General features: G+C 39.6%; 1 protein-coding gene across 1 annotated transcript in view; it reads right to left on the reverse strand.

The window, feature by feature from the left end:
* Positions 1 to 23,116: 23,116 nt before the first annotated feature.
* ntm (neurotrimin) overlaps positions 23,117 to 24,598 on the reverse strand; it is a 105,382-nt gene continuing 103,900 nt past the window's right edge. Inside the window, exon 8 of the mRNA XM_061086189.1 lies at positions 23,117 to 23,217. Within this exon, the coding sequence (XP_060942172.1) occupies positions 23,117 to 23,217 (101 nt within the window). The remainder of the gene's footprint in view (positions 23,218 to 24,598) is intronic.

Consider the following 24,598-nt stretch of genomic DNA (forward strand, 5'->3'; position numbering starts at 1 on the left):
TGAAGGGGTAGTGCCCTCAAACAGAGGGCTATGAGAATTTCCCAGAATGCCTTGCGAATCACCCGCAAGATGGGAGAGGGACCCATAAATACAGTAGTTTCTCCATTACTAATGATTAGAAAATTATGATAATAATCATAATATCTTTTAATATAGTTTCAATGCATTATGGGCATTTTTTTCACGACAACCTTAAAAAAATTATCGCTAGAATGCTACAGATTAAAAAAGAATAATAATATTACATAAATAATATAAAAAATAATCGCTTGGATGCTAGCAGTTTGTAATTTTTTCTGCTATTCTCGTTTTTTGTCATAATTGACAATAATTAAATGTCACATCCCCCTTCTTTGAAGATACATGATGCACTTACCTCATCTAGGTATAGAAGCGATGTTTCTGAACTGACAATGCTCTTTTAAGTTTGAAACCCCTGCTAGTGCACATCATGAATAAAAAATTACCCGTATTATTTCATTCATGGCTGAGAATTTCTTTGCTATATTTTAGAAATAAATGGAATTTATAATTTAATATTCTAAGTATTCATTAAAATCTTGTTTTAAGTAACCACAATCATTATTAAAATGTTATTTTCTTACTTTATGAACAAACATACAATTTGTATTTCTACATCAATTCTACAAAAATGAACCACACAGTATGTATTCACTATAGAACACCTGCCATTCATTTCATACAACAGCTTCAGCACATCTGATGCACTTAAGTTACATTTCATTGCATTAAGCTAAGTCTTAATTCACATCTGTAACAACAATGGATCCTGGCAGGGTTGCCTACAGACCACTGCTAGCAGCCTGAAGCTGTGTGCTTTGGATTTATATTTGAAATAATGCAGATCAGCCAAGCTTTTCAATTTAGTCTGTTCAGAGAGACTTCACTGAGGAAACCAAATGAACTGAAACTATGTGAGGGGAAAAAAAATGGATTTTAAAAAGTTAGGAGGACGTGTCCCTCGGAATGGAAATTATACCTCTAGCCTTTTAGCAGGAAACAGGAAGTGAACTTCGGTCACCAGGGCCAAAGTCTGACATCTGACAACATCCTACTGAGATAAGAGATGAGAGTAACTATGCCAAAGAGGAAACTGCAATTTAAATGTAGTCAATAAAACATTTTAGTAAAATGATGGTTATCTTCAATTCATTTTCATTTGTCACACGCCAAAGCATGACATACTTTATCTCAAGGCATCTTTATCTGTAGATCATTATGAATACATGTAGTAAAATGATAACTAATGTCTCGAACAACATTTACTCCGACTGTGAAAGTAAGATATTATCTGTGTTATTATAACACTGCTACTGACATTACTCGGACATTGCAATTGTCATTGATGCTCCCTCAATCTCTATCCGACATTTTCTTATGTGATATTACTTTAAACATTGATGCTGCTTCCCATTATATTAAAAAATGTTTTCTTTCAATCAGTGTTGAAAATATTGTAATTTTGTTGATGTTCTCATTTACACATGGTATCAATAGCACTTCTGTCCTTCCTGAGAGAGGGATCCGTCACATGTGGCTCTCTCTGAGGTTCACACATTTTTTGGTAGATTTTCTTTACTCTTGTTGAGGGTTAAGGACAGAGGCTGTCGCACCTTGTTAAGCCCTATGAGACAAATTGTGATTCGTGAATATGGGCTATACCAGGGGTGGGCAAACTTTTTGACTCGCGGGCCACAATGGGTTGGAAAATTTGACAGAGGGGCCGGGCCAGGAACAGATTGATGGAGTGTTTTTGTGAACTTATATAAATGACATGGAAAAATCATTACATGAAAGGATTTGGCCTTTACCAAGTAGCAAAGCACTTATTTGCAAGGCCATTTAACAAGAACCTGCCTTCAGAGAAAGGCTTACTAGCCTTTGCTATTTCGAATGCCCCCCAAAAAACATGCCTTGGTAGATGACTCTTTAATCGCAGTTTGTCTGTGAAAAAAAATGTTGCTGAGTCTGTAAATTAGTCGCCAACTTCTGAGCTGCAGCCACTCGTTCTTGCGTTGACTGCTTGCTAGCGTAGTAAGCATGCTTCGTAGCAAAGTGACGGCTGATGTTGTACTCCTTGAAAACTGCGACAGTTTCTCGGCATATCAGGCATACAGCCTTTGATTGGACATCAGTGAAAAAGTATTTTGTTGTCGACTCCGTGTTAAACACTCTGCACTCACTGTCCACTTTTCGTTTCCTTGATCCTCTCATTTTACAGAAGGGCTCACAGGGCAAAGGGAAAAAGTGAAGGGAGATCATGTGCCCTTTCGAGCCCTATACACCACACTCCCGGTCAAATTTAATATAGCTGACGCTTTTATCCAAAGCGACTTACAATAAGTGCATTCAACCCGAGGGTTCAAACCCAGAACAACAAGAATCAAGAAAGTACGATGTCTTCAAAAATAAAGCAAAACTACAAAGTGCTATAAGTACGTGCCATTTAAGTGCTACTAAATTGTTAGTTTCAAAAAAAAAATTTTTTTTTTAATTTAAATTTTTTTTTTTGTATTATTTGGACAACTTCGGCGGGCCGGATTAAAAAGCCCAACGGGCCGTACTTTGCCCATGTCTGGGCTATACTGATACAATTTGATTGATTCCAGGTGATTTCCTCCAAGAGCTTCACTCTAGTGTCCTTCAGGTTGAATTCAACTAATTTGGACTAAGATCAAGTGACTAACTCGGCCGGTCAATGATATTCATCCTCTTCATCGTGCTTTGGCTGTTGGTTTAGAGTGATGAAATATCATCAATTGAGGCCTTTGGCTGAATCTGAGCATTGAATGTTCCTTTTGACCTCTGCCTCCATCCTGTTGCCTCTGCCAGCTGTGGTATCATCATAAATGACAGTGTGCCAGTTCCATTGGAGCGACGTATGCCATAACAGAACAAACACGATGCTGTGTGGTGCTTTTTGTAATGAGCTGTTTTTGCCTGAACTTTCATATCCTTCCATCATTTTGACAGAGGTTGGTTTTTCTGTCATCCACATACCTTGTTCCAATACTCCTAGTAACAGGCTAGTAACCTGAGGATACTAGCCTGGCCGTTCTGTTTTTCTAAGGCCTTTGTGTTTACCACGAGTTATGAACTTGTGGTAAATTGTCTGTGGTTGTGTCCTGGTTAGACTACGCATCCTGCCGTGCGGTCACTGGTGCGCCTACAGCTTGTTTGCCATGTTCTACTTTTGCTGAGCCTGGCTACTTTTGTAGAAAGCACCCAGCAGTTGTTTTGGGCATCCAACTCAAAAATATTTTTTTTCTAATTAAATCTTCTTTCTCCTCAAATTGAGGCCAAATGGCACTTCTGACCTCCGAGATACTTTTGGCTCTTCGTGCATGATCTGTTTGCAGTTCGTGCAATTTCTTACTTCGTTTTGCAGAATAATGTAATGACAAAAAATGCTCCTAAAACAAGTCCAAACAACAAAGAAAAAACGTATTAAAAAGTCAAACGAAGGTAACAACAACTGGAAACTGAACAATTGCAGAAAGTAGACCTAAATAAAATGCATGACGAGACAACATAACAAAATTAAAAGGGGAATTAAATGGTGTACAGTCCAAAGTGTCCATTTGAGTCACCAAAGCTGCATTGCAACCTGTCCAGCGCAGTGTTGGGAGTAACGGCGTTTAAGTATAACGGCGTTACTAACGGAGTTCTTTTTCAGTAACGGAGTAATCTAATTAATTACTTTTGTCATCGTTACAACGCCGTTATCGTTATTGATAATGTAAAGTGGCGCGTTACTACAATTTGGTTGAATGAAGCGGTCAGTCGGCGATCTCAACCGGCAGCGACTCCGCAGTCCCCGACCGGCCAGGGCTTACTCAGTTTCTCTCAGAGGTCCGCTCCTTAGTTTCGAGGGTTTCCACTGCCTCTCTTTCACTTCCTCCGCTATAGTGGTCACGCTGTTTGCCGGCTTCCTCCGCACTTCCGCTTTCTCCTGTCCCTTGCGACTCCTTCTCCACCAATAAATAGGCTTGACGTCGCTCGCTACGTCATCATCCGGCGACGGCTGTCAAACAACACTCTGGTGGGGGGGGGGGGTCTCTCGATCCGTTACAATATTACACCCCAGCTGCGTGGAGAGAGCTTTCTCACTGCACGCTCTGACTACAGCTCAAGACAGCGACAATGGCGACGAGCCAGGGAAATTCAAAAGTAGCGTTCAATAACTGGAAGTACCGGCACTACTTCTCACACTACTTAATGGCCAGATTTTCCTTTGTTTCTTTTTACCCAAGTTTACATTTGCACTTGAATTTTATTTTCAATATTTATTTTTATATGTTTTAATTCTATGCATCATATGGCAGGCTGCAATCTATTGAGTTCAAATAAATACCAAATGTTCTAAAATACTGTATATAGTGTTTTTATTCTTCAATCAGTTAATATAAACATCTTTGACGTTAAAGATGTTACAGAACGTAACAGCGTTATAAAACATGAAAAATAACGCCACAGTTACTTTGCTGAGTAACTAATTACTCTAACAATGTGGTAACTGAGTTACTAACTCAATTACTTTTTGGGAGAAGTAATTTGTAACTGTAACTAATTACTTTTTAGAAGTAACTTGACCAACACTGGTCCAGCGTCCCCCCTACCCTCAAAGGATAAATGGAATGAATGGATGGATGTACTAAGGACTTTACGGTAGTTTCTTTTATTTAATTTCAAATTAAATGTGAGGAAGCACAGTGCCTAGAGAGCAAGCAATGTGTGGCTGTCCAAGTATATTGCTTAACATGGATCTAGGTAATGTATGCCAGCTAGGGTTGGGCTGATGGATGGTGCCATCACGTTGTTGAGCCAAGAACACGATGAGCTGCTGGTATAACTATGTATTTTCTCAAGGAAAAGTTGGGTTATGTACTCAACTAAATGGCCGTAACCGATTCAGTCAAAAGAAACATTTGAACAGTGGTAAAAGATCATCTCTAGAAAACAACAGTGCGGCATTACCACAGCTGAACCAGTGCTGGAGCTCTAATCTGTTAACATGGGCGGCAGAATTAAAAGTAAGGGGTTCTGCGGCCATTACGGAGCCAGTTTTGCCCAGGCATGAGATCCGTTTATTGTAATCATTAGCTTATAATAACTATTTGCATCTGAATTACATAAGAACATATTTGTTAATCCTGCTGGTTTGCCTCTCAGGAGGTGAGTCTGTTTGTATCGCAAAACTGACGATTCAAACTTACGTACAGCAGAAAGTCAAAAATTACAGGAAAGGTCGAACTTCAGTAAAGACAAATTAATGACAGGCGTTCATTGACCTTTGACCTGGTTCAAATAAAACAGAGGAAAATATTAATTAACAACAGCGATGGATTAATGTCTCTTACAACAACAGAAAATCTAAAGATGAAAATGTGACAATTTCTAAAACAATATGTTAAATAAAACGACAGATGTCCGTCCCAGGTGGCAAGTGTCCGAGGAGACGTCTTCCAGACTCTTTACTATTTCCATCTTAAACAGATAGCCTCCTAATCAATATATTGCTGTTATTAGCACTTTAACCCCCCTTCATGGCATCATATGCCAATCAATTTGACATCGGCCAACCCTATTGCCAGCGCATTCAAACTCAACAGAGCAACAAGAAGGCTAGCTGTGCAGAGAAGTGGTGCTTAAGGGGCAAAGCGAGATAGTGGGAGGTGATGTTTCTGGTAAGATGGTGAGTCTGTGTGGATCAGAGATTTGTCTCATGCAGAGGTGGGCAGCAGGGATCAGCTGCTTGTCCAAAAGAGAATGCTGAAACTAGGGAGCTGTGAAGCTGTGAATGTGTTGCCAAGGAGCTCTGAATAAACAGGCTGTGAAGAACAGACACATGAGGAGGAGGAGAAGGAGGAGAGAAAGCCAAAAAGGCATAGGAGAGCCTTCATGTGTGCCACTGAAGGGGGTAAGAAGAGGGGAGGAGCATGCTTGGTATGTGTGTGTGTGGCAAGGGAAGGAGGGCAAGAGCCAAACTGGTATATGACATCTGGGCTTGGCGTGAGAGATTTTGGGGAACAGACACTCTACAGTAGAGGAGCTGCAGTCGCCATAGCAGTGCACTCCGACAGCGGGGAGCTCTTGGAAGCTTCTCAGCGGTGATTCTTGACAAGGATTGGGCACCATGAAAGAGAAGCATGCTCATACACCGAAAGCAGGCGGCATGCAGATCAAATTCTTCAGGGAGAGGACAGTGATTGGTGGACAACATTCGAGACCATGGGATAGTGATTGGTTGAATCCTTTCTAACAAATATGCATCTCATTCACAGGTGACTATGACAAAACAGAAATATTAACATTATTTGTCTTACAGAAACCAACACTGAAGCACCGTTATTGACCATAACAATGCATATGAGATTAGAGATATTGATATCAGGGTAAATTGAGCCATCAGCTCACATGAAATTTCTGTACTATACTTGATTTATATTTACTTAATAAATCACAATTGTCGCCACATCAGGGGCAGGTTCATAACCGGAAAAACGTAACGTTTTATTGGACTGTTGTCCTCCCTATATGCAATGCCTTTTTAATATCAAAACAAAAAGGTATATTAAAAATAAGGCTGATATATATACATTGCTGCTGACTACATAACAACATGTCACAAAGGTCCGTCAGGGAGTGCATGTACAGGTCTTGAGATCCGACACACATGTGCACAGAATTTCTGCTTCATTTTTTTTTTCTATCTAAAAAAAATCTTATCTCGCAATGTTAAGGAAAGATAAATCCTGGATCTTCATCCTTAGTTGAATCTCCACCCAAGGTCCTTCCCTCCTCTATAGCCAACCCTTCCATAATTTTTCCCAAAAATTGGATTAGTGTTTATTTTCGTAATCCTGCTTAAAGACAGACAAAAACAAACAAACAAAAAAGAAAACCAAATGGTGTGTAGTTTTAAGAATAGAGACCCTAAACATTTTCATGCGTGCTGTGGGGAAGGAATTGGAATCTGTGTGTATGAATGACTTTCATTGTTTAAAAGCACTGATTACACCCATGTCCTCGTGTTACATTAAATATACACAGGCAATATATACTAATAAGTCAATTGCTTTGGCAATGCGATTGGTGACCCTTTAGTGAAAATTACAGTGAAGACACAACAAAATCAAACACACACACACACACACAAAGCACTACATAAATCCAGTCCATTCCCATTTAAGATTTACTGGGAAGGAGACAGAAAGATCAAAAACATAGCTTGGACACTACCAGAGAAAATTAAACAGGATTATTTCAGAGATCTTTCACAGATCTGCATTATATTTGTGAATCTACCTCCCCATGACTCCTTCCTGTGACATTAACACCCCAGACAGAAGGTCTGCGGTTCGTTCCCAGTCTTCCCCATCTGCATGCTAAAGGATCCTTGGGCAAGATACTGAACCCTGAATGGCTCCTCATAGAAAATAGTACTGCCCAAAGATGAACTGTATGTATGTTTGTGTGAATGGGTGAATAGCAAAACTGTACTGTAGAGCACTTTGAGTGGTCAAGACTAGAAAAGCTCAATATAAATACAGACCATTTACCATTTTATTTAATGAGGGTAATGCGCAGTGGTGACACATAACTCTGGTCCCAATGAAATCTCATTGTGTCAGTGTAATAAAATGTAACTTTCAGATACACTATGACACAGATGAGTGGATGAGGATTTCGCACTGCTCTCTGGATATGGAGCAGTTTTGTGTTTTATGTGAGCAGTGTTAAATTATGGACTGATAAAAGACAGCCATTGTAGCTGACAATTTAATCTACATACTTTCCATAAAAGAAAGTTGAATTCTGGACCATTCAGTTCAGTGAGTTGTGTTGTATTTCCCATCAAATAAATTATTTCTACTGGTTGGATATCTCAAGAGTCAGCCACGTTTATTTAACGCTTTTAACCCCAATCTTAGAGCATAAATGCCAGAGGAGGCACTTTTGTCAAAAAGCAATGGTTAAAGCCTAAATCTACTCGATTGATTAGTATCCAATTTTATTTAACAGCTCATTGAATAATGTATCAACAATGAAGCCACACTGGATCTGAGCTCTGTGCATTGAGATTGTTTTAAATAGATAATTTTACATAATTATGCCTGATGCCACAGTTATTTCTCTCTCCTAACCAAATAAATCTCAAACCAATTGTATTAAACCCCCTGAACTAGTAACATTTGCATTTGTGTATTTGTGTATACAAGTGCTTTGCTTTGTAATTGTGTCGCCGCAGCACATTTGGCCAAGAGGGTAGTTCCCTTTGATACGTGCACTCAGAAGACAGCTGGTTGAATTTCTTTTGGGATTTACACTGGGAAGTGTAACAATTTCTAAGTCTTTGCATTGTGTTGCTCAGAGCACATTTATTGGCCTTGGATTAAAGCAGTGAGGGCTGTGAAGGTTGATGGCTGTCAGCCCATTAATCATATTTTCAGGGGGGTCCTAATGCTTCACTGTTCTTGCATGTCTCTCCACAGAGCAAATACACTGCCTGAGATTGTCAACATGGTGAACCAATCGAAGTAAACCAATTCAGTTATTTATTTTTTTACTTTATGTGGTGGATTGAAATTAATTATCTATGTTACTGTTGGTTTGTGTGTACTGCTCAGCAGGGCAGGAGGATAATTTGGCCACAGTACTGCAAGTGAAGGTGTCTAACATCAGGTTTGTATCTTTGCATGTTTAACAGATTGGAGGTATTTTACTACTTGACTGCATTGAACATGTGCAACTGAATACAATCTAACACACTCTAATTACCCTTGACCCTAAAGGTAAGATAGTACAATACAAAATTTACTAGTAACCTAAAACAATTGCTGATGTCTGTAAACCTCCTTTCAGACTTGCACTGAACCCCAGATAATCTCCTGACATTATCCGGATTGGCTGCAAGTGAGAAAGTAAATGTCTGGATAACTTGCTGTGGACATTCTCCCAAGTTTCTCCAGCCAGCCTCTTAGTAAGACACATGGACTTCAAGAGTGTCCATGTGAGACTACAGCAGGAGATTCTCCTGAAGATTTACTGTGAGCAAGTGGATGCATTGAAGACGTTTCTAACATGCGACAGATGCAAAACTGAAAATAAAAAACAACAGCCAAAACCAATACAAATATCTGAAAAAGAGGTGTCATACACGTGGAAGACACTTAATAAAATGGCAATTTGAGAAGATGACGAGATTTGAGAGCTTCTGCTGGGAAGGGTCAGTGCTAGTGTTGATGTGCTCAAAGCAAAAAACATGCGATCCCCGGAGTGAACTTATACAAGCTAAGTTCCAGATATACAAGCGGCTGTGGCTGAGGGGTAGAGTGGTCGTCCTCCAACCTGAAGGTCGGCGGTTCGATTCCCAGTCTGAACCATCTGCATGCCGAAGTGTCCTTGGGCAAGATGCTGAACCCTATAGAATAACAAAGTGCTGCAAGTAGATGCACCGTATGAATGTGTGTATGAATGTGAATGTGAAACTCTACTGTAAAGCGCTTTGAGTGGTCTTCATCAGACTAGAAAAGCGCTATATAAATACAAATCCATTTACCATTTACAAGAAGGAAAGATATTAATAACTGATTAAGCAGGAAAAAAAATAATATTCCATCTATCCTTCCTCGCTGACGGAATCTATGTTTCCTAATACCAACACAACTACACTACCATGATGGGCCATACATAGTTTGACATCATCTGTTCTGCATACATTGTGAGGCACACTTGGAAAGGTCTTACTACATTGTTCATAAAGTTTTTTCCAATGACAGTTCCAGAAGTTCCCTCTTTGTGCTGCACTTGTAGTTTACTTTACTTTATCCTTGAGTCCAGCTCATCCCACAGCAGCTCCACATGGTTTAATCTGGAGAATGTGCTGCTCTTCATCATGTGAAGCCTCCGTCTGCTTCTGTTCCTCTAATGGTTTGGCTCATTACGTTGCTGTAGGATGAAGCTCTGGCCAATAAGTCTCTATCCCTGTGTTACTTGTCTGTTTCTCACCATTCTATACAGTTCTACTTCCTGTAGTATAGTATATTCCTAACAATGCAATATACTCTGTGGTAACACAGTTTCTTCCAACAATGCCTTTGTGCTGACTGTTAATAGGTCATCAATAAAAGTTATGACAGCTGATAGGACTGTTTGCATTAACCTTCAAAGTTTCATTCACCTCTATTACTAGAGACAGTGTAGTGGCATTGGAGGCCAGGACTCGGACTCAATTCCTGACTTGAACCTGAGCACTGAGGACTTGGTAATGGACTCTAGAATTGACTCTATTTGGGCTTGAATGTTAGAAACTAAGACTTTTTGTTTAGTTTGTGATAGGCCATACTAATTTGGCGTAAGATATTGAAAGCTAAATTAATACAATTGATATCATACAGGAAAGAAACATGTTTGTGTGTCCAAACTACAAGCAGACTCACATGCATGACTACAACACTGGCTGCAGGAAAGTAAAACGACGTGTTGAATGATTTAATTAACTGGTACTATTTTTTCATACATTGCATGTTGGATATTTCAAAGAACAGTTAAGACATCGACACAATCTTCAGACCCAAGTTCACAACTTTTAAAAAGAAAAGCTATGTAATTCTGCTCAGTGTTAAAGGGATAGTTCACTCAGAAATGAAAAGGCCCTCATTATCTACTCACCACTATGGCGATGGAGATGATGAGTGAAGTGTTTGAGTCCACAAAACACTTCAGTAGTCTCAGGGGTAAACAGTGTTAGATAAATTATTCTATGAATGTTGTTGCCATAACAGAGATCAGCACCCATCTCGATTCATACCATCGGGGTCTGTGTCAGTCTAATATGGTGAAATAATAATAATCAAAGTATCAAAATGATCTAAAGTAGGTTTTTGATGCAGCTGCCAACCAATGCATTAGTTAATCTGGAGAGGAATGAGAATAGGAGGATGTTAAATTTGGTCAGACGACTGATCATTGCCTCTACTCTCACACACACACACTGACAGCAACAGAGTGCTGGTTTATTCACATTTATATTAATATTGAACATATCACATTTCCAAATCGCACCTAACATGCTGTTGCACTTCACATGACAATTAAAACACAAACGTCAAGTGTGCAGTTGACAAGATGACTGATTTGTGAGTTATGCCTTCCATATACAGACAGACAAAAAAGCAGGCAGACACTTGTCGAAAGAAATACACCAGTTATAACATTTGCTTCTTGCAGCAGGTATCCAGTTGTTATTCACAAATCTTAAAGAATCCATCACAGGCGTGCAGTTTCTATTTTAAAATCATGTTATCTTATAATGAGTTTTAATTCCAACTGAAAACTGTGTTTCACACTGCTAGTAATCTACATCTCTGTGGAAAGCGTAATTTGGCATAATTAGTAATATTCATTATCCCCTCTTAATTAGTCACCCGTGAATGTTCCAAAAGACTAGTAATACAAACCTTAACAGGTGTAAAGATGCTGAACATTTCACAAAAAAGATAACACACCCATGCAGGGAAACCAAAGGAAACAATTTGTTTATATTCTTTTAGCCTCTGAAACATCACCTCAGGCTAAATACCCCTTTGAATAAAAAGAGAAATAAGTAAAATCCTGCTTTTAAATAACAGGAATTGTAGTGAATCTGAGCCAGACACACAGTATATCAGAACCAGTTGAACAAGTCAGCACTGTTCCTCCAGACAGTATCAAGAAACTAAAATATACAACAACAAGAAGCTCAAAGTCCATTTGTCATATCTCTCTGGCATAATGTTGCCTTCAGGTAACAATCTACCTCATTGGACCTCTCATCGGACCTTTTTTAAAAATGAAAATATTCATCTGTAAGCTCTGCAGACATGTCCGTGTCTAATACAATGGAAGGCTGATGTGGGTGTTGCCATGTGCTTGGATTCATGCATAGTCTGTAGATTTACCTACAGGTAATAGATTAAAGATTATTTTCCAGGACACGTTGACTAGTTAAGGTCATTCCCTCTGCATGTTTGTTTGTGTGTGTTTGTGTGTGTGAGATTGTTTGCATGCATGGTCAGTCGATGCAATGTATATGACATATTCAAATGTGTGCTCCCTGCTGTCTGACAGATGCCTGTTTGAAGATGAATATGTAGAGGTGGAAAACACCCGACTGCGCACACCACCTCTGGTTCACATCAACCGGCAACTGTTTTCCTGAGGTCAAAAAGAGAAAACTGATTCAAATACACACATCCAGACAGTCCTGCAAATGTTAGTTTATGTTTATAAGACATATGAGGTGTATTTATACATGAAGTGTTGATCTGATGAGTTTGTTTCTAAAATTGTTTGAGGACTTGAGCCTCTAATTGTGCGTGGTTGGAAATATTTGTGGAACAAAAAGCCTTTTCTAACGCATCTATTGCTTGCTTGCACTTTTGCACTTATTACATGCGCAACAGAAAACCTTGGTGTATCAGTAACCTTGTAGAACATTGTTGCCCTGAGACAACAATCCAATATCTGATTTTGTGGTGGATATATTATTAGGGACACCCAAGCTCGCAAAAGATGAGGTGGAATATGCCCCCCGAAATAAAAATAAGAATAGATATGATATATACAAGACAGAGCTGAGCTGCCAAGGGAGGACTGCTGGACACTTTAAGTGGAGTTTTGTTTGATTTTATGTTGGTGCCCGTTTAAAAAATAAAAAAGAACGATGAAAAGTAGGTCAGGCCAGATGGCTCTCCGCCTGACTTTGGTGATGGGGGTATGTGGAGGTATAGCTCAGAGAGCACCTCCACCTGTACCAGGGGAGTAATCAGCGCAGCTCAGGGCTGTTAGCTGCTTACTCCTCAGGTTTAGGAGGCATAATAAATACAAAGAATGCTGAAAAGCGATCTGTTAGTCTTTGGATGCTGTTGAGAGACCCCGGTGGCACTGTTAATTGCCATATCTTACTGGCTGAGCAAATATTAGGATCATTCATTTGAGTCTCCAGTCCTTGTCTTCTGTGGGTCATCAAGTAATGTGTCGATAGCATGTTCAGGTGAATTTGATTGAGTCCTGTACTTATTTTTTCACCTCTATATATCTGACAATGTGAAAATTTGGAAGACCAAACTACCTGGTCGAGAAAGGCATTATCAATAAAGAGATTTTAAAAGTATGTCGAGTTTGCAGAAATGTTGTGTCATCTAATGAAACTTTTTCCCGACCAGCCCATTTTAGGAATTTCTCTCCATTAGATTGCCGTCACTGAGGCATTACCCGTTGAAGCAGGAAGCAGGGAAGAGTTGACCTTGATCTTAACCCGTGCTGAAGAGCTGGGCTGAAGCAATACAACAGTGAACATGTGTTGGGAGTCCAATACCAGAACTGGAAATTAGGAGGTGAAATACTGCCATAGTGTGTGGCTCGCTGAAGAAAACCATGGTGTAGGTGGTTGCTGTACCAAATATGACTTTATCCAAAAGTCTCAATAACATGTTGTTCATAGATCCTGTAATTGAAATACATAAATTATTCCCTCACAATCTGCATTTATATAAATTATTATGAGTTCTTAAGTACACTGTGAGTAATGCTTCTTACATGACTGAAATGTGGCAAAGCAACAACATCCAACTGAGAAATGCTCTTTCATCTGAATTTGCATGGAGGAAGCGGCAGTCTGGCTCCTCTCAGCACAGATGTTATTCTCTTTGGCTGTGATAAGCAGCGCACTATACCGCCTCAGTTGTTCTCCTCCGCTCAGCTACAGTGCACTCATAGTCCAGTGAGACAATCAGGCCAATCAAAAGATGTTTACCAGCTATTAAGATCGTCTACTCGCCTCAATGAGGGAGGAAATGAGGAGAGTGGAAAGAAAAATCAAGAACGGTTGGATACAGATCCTTAATTGTTTCTACTACATTTTGACATTAATTAATGGAAATAGAGTGAGTACAGCATGAGGGTGGAGAGACAGTAAGAAATTTCTCCAGTGCTTCATTGTCTATCACGGGCCTTTAAGTGGGCGCTGTGCAACATGAGTACTGTACCTACTGTTTGACAATTAGCATCCACAGTATATCGGCTGGTGGAATGAGTCTCCTTGTTCTATCACTGTAGGTATCTAAGTATGGTAATGAATATCGATGATCTTTCCCTAATCACTAAAACTAAGAGCTTTGGAGGAAGCAGTTATTAAACCCATAAAATACATTGACAGTGAACATATGAAGATACATTCAATAAGTAATATATTACTTTGTTCATGTGTGTGTGTGTATACAAAGTATAGAAATTTTAAATATTATATAACTATATAGATTGCATAAATAAATCATGTAGATTTAGATGTAAGCATTTGGCACTGTCGCCTCACAGTTAAAGGTTTCCCCACACAATCCAAAGAGAGACTCTAAATCCTCCCTAATTGTAAAGCTTGTGTCAGCCATGTGATGTGCTGGCTACCTGTCCAGAGTTTGCCTCCCTCCCAATGTCAGCAGGGATTGGCTCCAGGATATTGTTAGCTCGGAATTTGGGCTTCATTCTTTGGGATGGGAAGAATCAGACATTGCAAAATGGACGAGACTGCCATAGTAGCTCTGTTTCACCTTTTGTTTGCATCAGTGTTGTGCCAGTTCACACTTGAAATGAACCAGTTCAAAGTTCAGTTCATATAGATGAAAACGAACAAGTTCACGTTCTTAATTAATTAAAACAAATGTTTAACATAGTTCACGGTTCATTTTATCTGTTCTTTTTATTGGGATGGTTATAATTTAGATGACAAACTTACGATCTTGCAATAAGTTTAAATCAATGCTGTCCGATCATGACTCAGGATCCTCCGGTCACTTTAACGCTGAGTCCTGACTGTTCACGTCTCGTGTTGTACTGAGAGCGCAAATAATGTTTAAATGCAGCTTCATGAACTCTGGAGTGAATCAAACACAAAGTAAACTTCATGTACTGATCATGTTCTAGTAACTTGTGATGAGTGTTGGTGATTATTAGCTCAAGTGAGTGCAGGTCAGAAGGAATGTGGCGGGAGGACACAGGAAAGTCCAGCATGGTGCAAACCAACTGCTGCTTCTGCTCTGATCCTGAAGCATTAGACCATAGTTGAAACTGTATTTTCAATCTTTGTTGCCACTGTTCTTCAACAAAGTAACTTACCAGCTGAGTCACATTAACAAGCTGCTCCTCTTATCTCACTGTGTCGCTGTGAGTGGGTGGGGGTGGTCGTACAGGCCACCATGTGAAATATAGTGTGCCAGGGGCCAGTTGGCATTTACACACACACACACATTTTCACCCGCTCCTGACATTTCACATGTTGGACTATATGATGATGATTAAGAAAAAACGTTCAGTTTATTCACAAGAAACACTGGTTTGCATGTAACCCTGTATGAAACTGGCAACAACCAATCGAAGCCTTTTCAAGACCAATGATAAGTCGTCTCCCACTTTGTGACGCTGTAAAAAATCTATGAGTTGGGTCAATGTGCCATACAGAATGATAAAATTATGGGAAACAGTGGTCATATAGACATAAGAATATTGAAATGATAGCTTTTTTTCTCCAAAACATTTAGGTAACCTATGCAGATAAAAATAACAAACTATATGACGCAGGCACACAGCAAATTAAATTACATATTATCTAAAAAAGATGAGCTCTAACATCGCCTGAGCAACCTGCATTTGCAAATAGATCAGGAAACAATATGCCTCTGGATGTAAAAAGAGTATCTATAAATGCTGTATGTGCAATATTTAGTTTTTCTCATTGAGAAGGTTTTCCGTCTGGTTTATTTAATACAGCTGGCTTGAAAGTATTTCACCACATCAATGGCAGCCATCTTGGTTGTTAACAAAAACCTCCCTTGGTGCTCCTCCGTCTCTCGCTGTATCAGACACCATCTATCCACACACACACAACTCCTCCTAACACTGACTTTGTCGCTCTATGTACTTTGTTGTCTGACTTCCTCCGTTGCACCCATCATAATTATCTACTGTGACAGCTGGAGTTTGCCTGACAATGTGACTGTGGGCCGTAATAAGCTGCTGCACAGTGGTTTCGGGTCCAACCTTTTTTGCTTTAGTTAGTTTTCTTTAAAAGAGGAAAGGCTCTGCATTGGTGTTTTACCTCTGATTTTAGGAACACTGGCCTATAACATAAGGCATATAAAATACATTTTATCTTTCGAACAGCGTCACTGCCTTCCCCTGGTCTCTGGTGTACGGAGCAATTCTCAGTTGCAGAGCAGATGTTTGCATGAATTAAATATTTGTTGAGGCTGAACAAGAGCGGTAGGGTATCAACTGCCAGGGCCTTTTCCTTTCCTCCCCATCACTGCTCAGAAAATGCAACAAAGAAGCACAAACCTGAAATACTGTACATATCATAAACATGCTTTACATTACTTATCACACTGTGAAGCATTGCTCCAGGTCACAAGCATCGATGCCAGGGACAACACAGCAGAGATCGCAGTTTCTTGTTACATGTATCATCTATACAGAAAATAGATGAGAATAGGAAATTGCCTTTTGCATGCAGCTACAGCGTGCAATTAACATTCATGGCGGAGGGAGAGAAAAGATTCAGAGCATTATAGAAGGTCTCCTGCTGTGGTTGTACATAATTGATGAAGCAGAATCTTTAAAACACACTGTGTTCAGCCTCAAACACACACTGGTGTCATTTAGAGCGCTGCAGTTAGCCGTATTTGGTAATGTAGCACACAGACCACAATGAGCTCAGTCCAAGGTCAGGGCTTCTCAGGGATACAGAAATCAATAGGTTTGCCTTGTTACTGGATATGTGCAACTTTAAGGAACTCTGCTGTTTGGTCGCTTGGAAAAGTCTGTTGGCAGCGCAGCATGGCTGCACATCAGATGCTGCATGCTCACATGGACAGTAGAATACTCCATTGAGAGTGAATAAAACCCCACAAATAATATTCGATACACAAGGTTAAGATACAACATTTTATTATTATTGTCTTAAATATGAACACACACGTGTCATCAATAAAATACATATATACCAACAATCCTTTACAATGCAGGGAATCAAACAGCATGATGTCTCCCTCCGCTTGTGAACAGTCCGAACAAAGAGAGCACTGTGAACTTGTAGCCAGGCAAACATCACATGATGGGACTACTTCTTGTGGATGCTATGATCATATCCTGGCAGTGAGAGACAAAGGTTGGATTTTGCATGTCCATCCAAAGTTCTCATCCAATCATCCTCTCTTCCAAACTGCAATGCAAATCACACAAATGTCACGACACCTAAAATCAATAGTACTATCTGGTAAGTGCGACACAAGCTCATTATTTTCTTGAATGGTATCAAATTCTCCTCAAAAGTTATTCGCTTACTTTGCACTTATGGAAACAAACACAAGAAATATACCCATTGTTTCCAATCAGCCCATGCTCCAACTGGACAACTGTTTGATTGGGCCAAAAGAAAGAATGTGCCCAGCAAACAGACAGTGGAACTGGTCATATCAACATAAATATGTAGCGCTACTGCCAAAATATAAGCCTTCATGGGCTGTGATTCAGAATTGGCTGACTAGAGTCAGACAGAAACAGGAAAATGTAAGTGTATTCAAACCTTTTTAGTGTGGCTTCCAATTTGAACTGGGAAAGAACCAGAAATATTTCCGACATCCTCTCCACGGGTTGCTAAGTTTTATCATTATAAGTTTGGCTTGAATGGGGATCGCTGTGCATCTTGCATATCCTTTTGAGAAGTCAAGGGTGGTGGGAATGTGAAGTATTTGCATTTGCTCTAATAGAAAGCACAGAGGCTGAATTGTTTTCTGTTTATGCCGTGCAGAAGGAAAGTGTGTTATGGAAGTTCTCCCCCTCCCCCCCAATAAAACAGATATATTATCTTCTGGTGTTCACTTTTCTGGACCATGATGATTTTATATGCTGCTGTTGCTCAGCATGGGAGCAAAATAATCTATACTTTTTTGAATCTGTATTTAAGTCCAGAAGAGCCTGGCTGCACAAGCACTAAACTGCATTTAGCTCTAAGTCCTAATTAGGTGACCGGTCTCTCAATGTTTGCCTTTACACACAATGTGATTCATAGGCACACAAGGCGCCTTACACTCATTGGTGGACATGTGCTGTTTACAGGGGAGCCAAATGTCGGAAGGACATATGAAGGCAGAGGAATCAGATAGTCTGTTTAGCTTGTGTATCTACTAAATGCAAATGGTCACTGCAGAGGCAGGTGTCAAAGGTGACCCTCAGCGTGTTATTAATGCAGCTCTTCAAAAAATCAGTTGCAGAACCACATGCACTCTAGTTTTCATGAGGTTGCAGTATGAGGTGAGGGGTTATGCTCAGTGTGGCTACATTGCATCATTAACGGATTTCTGACCTGCCCAAGAGATCCTGAACATAAAAATGATATCAACAGTCAAACAATCTAACTCCACAATTAGGTGCTAAATTAATTTCTTTTGTTTTAGCAAAACATTCTCATACAAACAAATCTCTGGACATCTTTTACACAGGCTTTAAAGAAGGAGCTGGGATTTATCCTCGTCTTCTCTTCTTACACATTGGGAACAGCAGGGATTTCAGATCAAGGAAATGAAGATGATGCTTTCCTTTTGGCTGCACGCGGCTCAGACCAAGGCCAAAACTTTAGCAAATGTGATCTTGCGGGATTTCCAGCAGTGATCTGTCAGGTGCCGACTGCTTTTGATTTCCACTGAAAAGGCAGAGGACTTCTTCCTCAGATCCCAGATCATACTGCTCTTTTCCTCCGTGCTGCTTCTTCAGCCCAGTTTGCAACATTTTGTCCGTGACCAAAGATCTCATGGCGCTCTTAAACAACATTGTTGTTTGGTATTGAGAATTAGCAGGGATCCTTTTAATGATGCAACTTAAATGTAGAATTTCACTGTGCTCAGTTTTGGTTTGTAGTCTGCGCTGCTCAGTTCAGTCTCCATTCTGAATCGCTGCCAGATTGGCCAAGTGGCAGGGCTAATATTGAGTTGAAATATTCGGTTAAGTCAGCTATACGACCAACTCCACACCTTTGATTTTCAAGAAAATCCTGTCATTTTCATGTTATCTAGAAATGGACAACTTGTTTTACCAGCAGCCCTGCTGGTTTATACAAATCTATATTTTCTCTAAAGGTACGCACTTACATGGGCTTGTCCTATAAATGGTGTGCTTGGCTTGCAACAAAGTATACTTTATTGCATTTAAAATTAAAGGAAAAATTAAGAGAAAAACCCACATTATCACAATTACCAAGGGCAAAGCAATAAACTGCAATAACATTCCGCTGTGTGCATTGTCCTGTCCTGTGATACACCTACTGACTAATACAGGGGTAGAGCATGGGTTTCTGTGAATGAGCATCACTCTGACACTATCATTACAGTGCACACAAATGCACATCCATAACCAGATCAAACTCACTTTAAGGTATGGTAATTGCTGTGCCATTTAATAATTGGACACATTGCTAAACAACTGCTCAGAGGTAGTAAAGAAATGAAAACAACAAAAAACATGAAATGAAATAAATGACCCAGCTTTAACTCTGCAGTTCTACACAATTTAGGCAAACAAATATATGTAGATTAAACTGCCTTACCCTAGCAGAATGGGTGGCATGTGTTTGAGAACGTGAGAAGAATATAATATATGCAGTGTGTGTGTTCGTTAATTGATATTTTCAGGCAAAGAATTTAGGGAGGTGTTTTCACATTCAGTTCATTTTCAGCCTTTCCAGTGAACTCTCAAGTGATGAGGCTGTGAGTGTTTGTGCCTTTTAACAGCAGCTACGTCACAGAGACCAATCCAAGGGGCTCGAGTACAGACTTCCTCTGGGTGTGGTCGCACTACAGTTCATGTTACAGCTGCTGCACACGAGGTTTTTTAACTCTTGACCTATTTAAAAAAACGTGGGAGACCACAGATATAAGAGATTCTTAATCTTCAGAACACACACACTGTGAAAATTTGGACAGGACGTCAGACCACACACTTGCAATTTGTAAGAAACAATTTCACAGTAGCAATTCAAGAGGATTGAAATCTCACAGAGTCTAGCAATATCTTCTTCTTCAGTTTTTTTATTTGATGGTTGGCAATCAACCTTCAGATGCATTACCACCACCTTCTGAGCTGGAGAGTTTAACACTCGTGTGATTAAGCATGACTTCAGATGAAACTAACAGGGAGGAGGACCAACGTTGTGTGTCTGTTTTGGCTGTCGTCATGGCTGAGAATGGGTATACAGTTTGCAGCGCGATCTGAAAGAGAGCTTGACATAAATGGTTGCTTTTAGTCGCAGCTGTTCAAGTACGCAACATCCAGTTGGTGACGCTTTGCAGTTAGCTAGCTCTCTTGCCCCCCACTGATTATTTTAAATATCAAACATGTTTGATATTCGAGATTCGATTGGATTTTTCGAGATCGGGGAGGCTCCAACACAATCGAGACCATTAAGATTATTTTGAAAAGCGACCCCACACTACGGGATTATTTGGGCACGTAACCGAACCAGAGGAAACCCCCCCCCCACAAATGGGCGGATCGGGGCTAAAATCGGCCCGCTTCTCCTCTAGTGTGCAGCAGCCTTTAGAGGTGGTTCATCTTGTGACAAAGTGACGGTTCAAAACAGACGAGAGATCATCTGCACCATCCTTCATGCCAGGACGAAAAAATGACCAAGTCAAATCCAAACATCACAGTGCGTGAGATGAATGATAGTGTGCAGTGTCTGTCTGCCTTTGTCTTGGTTGTGAAAACAAACCCTGATTAGCCTGTCGGATTCAGCTGATGTTTACCCTGATCAATATCAATAATGGCCCTATCTGTTTCATGCTTTTTGGATCTGGAGAGTGGCTCTTTGTTCACCTCAAGGAGCACAAACCATGTTATATCAATGAGGTATGAAGAAAAAAAGTAACCAGTAATTCAGGAAAATAAGAATTGAATTTTCTTCATTGAAAGGAGATAAAAGGTGAACAGAAATCCGTGGTTCTGACTTATTGGTCTCCTGTTGGGTCTGTCAACCAAGCTTGTATGCATTTAGAAATAACCACATGTGGAAACACACACAATCGGCGCTGTTAGATTGTTAGAAGAAGTGGATCACCGCCCCACCAATGAACAGACACACACTCATTTGTTTTAGCTCGCTGTTCCTGCTTGATGTCGTGTTAATGGAATCACACAAATGCTTCCCAGCTGCACTCGGTCAAATGGCGTGGAGTGCAGCTCGCACACAACCCAACAGCCGTAGATTGTTGTGTTTGAGGAACAAATACTCTAAGAGTGGTGCACTTTGCAAGAGATTGATGCTATCTAAAAATAAAAAAAATCTGTAGTCTGTAGTGTAAAAGTAGCCCGACACAAAATCTTTCCTTTTTTGTTGTTGTCACTCAGCGCTTTTTCCCCGCTGGAGGAGGGGGGGCTGAGTGCGATCTGGCAGTTGGTGTGAATCACTTTCCAACACAAGTTACTGGCTTTAATTCTTGGTGTCATGATGTGATAGGTTGCCGTTGCATAAAATCCTCGCGCTCACAACAAAATAAGGAAGTATAACTGATGTGCAGTGTTCGTATCCTGCCCGGGATACTGCACTGATCCTTCTCCATAATGAAACACTGAGAAGTCTCCTTATAGACCTGGTCTTTTGGATAATACAGGCTATATATTGACTGATAAGCACTGTCTGAGCCTTTTTTGCACAGACCTCTGGTGAATCTCAGTTATTGCAATTGGCTCCCATAGTGTGCGGCAAGGCTGCAATCCTTTCTCTTGGCAGTAAAACCTAGAACTGCCATGTACAGTCATGTTCAAAACACTACATTTTGGCTAAAAAGGTATCAACCCCATCAACCACATCAAAACATGTTTGTGATAAGAGAACACCATGAAGCATGGTGTTTGAGTTCTTAGTTTGGTGCTGAGACAAGGAAACAGACATGTGTGATGTATGATGCTGTATAAACTTCTTAAGTCTTTGGGTTCTTGGTGTCTAAATGCATGCATTGTTTATTTTGTTAACACGGTCCTACTGAGTGGTCTCTTATCGTCCACTGCTGGTTTGTAACATGAACAGGAACATTTTTTTCAAACAACCGTGTTGTGAAGAAATTGCATGATGTTCAAACAAGTAGCGACAGCATTAGTCAATTTGCATTACTCGAGTCAGACATTGACTCCACACAAGCTGAGTAGTGTCTCCCTTCAGTTTCACTACTTAATTATAACAAAATTATTCTTGACACAACTATTGTGTACAACTGTACTGATAAAGAAAAAAAAATACAACAAAGCCGTTAAACAAGGATATTTGTCCTTATAATTACAGCTTCCTATTTTCCCTTCTCAAACATTTTTAAACTAAACAAAACAGAGAAATAAAATTTAAATATTAGCATGTCACAACTGCAAGTATACCACTATAATGATGAGAACAAAAAGACATGAAGGTCAAAAACAATTCTGCTTTCAACCAGACTGGATGATAATTATTATACATTAAAATATTATAATACCCGGCTTTCAGCCTCAGGGTAGCCTCAATTCCTTCTGTTTCACTGTCTGTTTGACTTTGAGGTATTTAACATTCACCTCTTTTACAAAAAAATTGCCTTTTCCTGGAGTTGAGATGAATATGCAATGTGGTTAAAATTAAAACAATTCCATTTGAATAAGAAATGCCTCATTTAAAGAACAGAAACTTTTTACAGAGTAAAAGAGATAATCCAGAATGCCATAATTTAGTGAGAAAAATATCCAAAATAATTCAGTTAAGATATGAAACACCTGTTACATCTTTAAAAACTAAAAGAAAAAAAGTAAATCAACACAAAAAGATGATGTACTTATATTATGTTCTAATGTGTCAACATTATAACATAGCTTGGTACTTCATGCACTCACTGTGCATCAGTTTATGGATCTGGTTGAAAACAAAAAAACAACCAAAAGAACAAACTCACAAGTGCAAATGTGCGTGCACGCACGCACTAGCACTCACACGCACACACACACTCACACACATACACATACACACGTTTATGTTCAAATCCATTCCTCTTTAAAATTTGAGCAGGAAGGGCAGGAACACGAGGAGGAGGAGACAGGTGTGTAAGTGCACTCCCATTGCACCACCGCTACCATCCTGAACTGCTCTCGGTCCTGAAAGGAGGGAGAAAGAAGAAAGATAAAAGACACCTGGTTAGGTTTCACCATAGTGTTATCACTACTGGGGGAGGGTTAAATAAACTAGCTGCTAGTATTGACTTAAAGGGATAGTACACTGAAAAATTAAATTCACTTTTTATCTTCTGTGAAGTGAAGTGTTTGAGTCCACAAAACACTTTAGGAGTATCAGGGGTAAACAGTGTTACAGCCAAGTCAACCTCTTCTTCAGACATAATAAATCAACAGTAAAAAAACACAACATGCTTTTATACTACTTGTGTGGTTTCATTCAAGTGTCGGCACTTCCTGAAATTCATGTTCAACATATTTATTTAGGGCTTTGGTTAAGGAAGTAGGAAGTAAAGTGACATGAGATTATATATAAAAACCATAAGCTGCTTTCCTTACTGTCCTTCCTGCTCTAGAACTGTGATGCCAAACAATGTGACACCACAGAGATCAATACATATGTTCACTATCACTGAAACTTGGAATGGAATGAATACATAATTTGTAGATTAATCAAACCTTTCTCCCAAAATCTACATGGACACTAATTTGGAAAAGCAAATTCATGTCCCCCCCACTGACACACACTTTATGTTCCCCCATTTTGGTAAACTGACCATATGAGACATAAATATGTAAAATGTTTGTTGGGTATTTTTAGTTAAACTAATATTAATGCCATATGAACACATACCCTGGTGTGTTACATCATATGTCCCAAATATATATTGATGGTATTTTTTTTGTTATTATTTATGTTTAGTGCATATTGCTTTCAAAATGTAGCCAAATCTGCCTATATCTGTGAAATAATATATGTTAATTGGTGACAGATGTCATAAAGACATCACAGTCTGATATATTCTTTCAGATTGATCATTGCTATAGTGAAGGCTTGTAAAACATTCAGTTAATTATTGAAAATCCGTTTTCATTTGCATTTATGAGACGATAGTGGTTGATGGAAGCAGGTACCTGAGATCTGAAGAAAACATTCTCCTGAAACTATAAATTAAGTGCTCATAAAATGATGATGATGATACAAAGGCTACAGTAAATGCTTCCATTAGTGGGAGGAGGTGAAGTACACTTAGCTAGTACCTGTGTGTGACCATCAATGATATGGTCTGCAACATCAAATGCTGTACTGAACTTTAAAAGGATATAAAAACTGGGCACTGCTCAGCATTTATTGCTGAGAGAAGGTAATCTACACATTCAAGGGGCTGACAACTGGTCTTAAAACCCACAGGAGGTATAATGACGCTTTCAATTGCAGGTTTGCTTTTGCTAGTTGCAACTGGGAGTCAGCAAATGCATGTTGTTATTAATGTGTTGGTGATTAGTTTACTTGCCCAATTCTTAG

The sequence above is a fragment of the Limanda limanda genome, chromosome 14 (genome assembly GCF_963576545.1).
Source record: "Limanda limanda chromosome 14, fLimLim1.1, whole genome shotgun sequence".
NCBI classification, from domain to species: Eukaryota; Metazoa; Chordata; class Actinopteri; order Pleuronectiformes; family Pleuronectidae; genus Limanda; species Limanda limanda.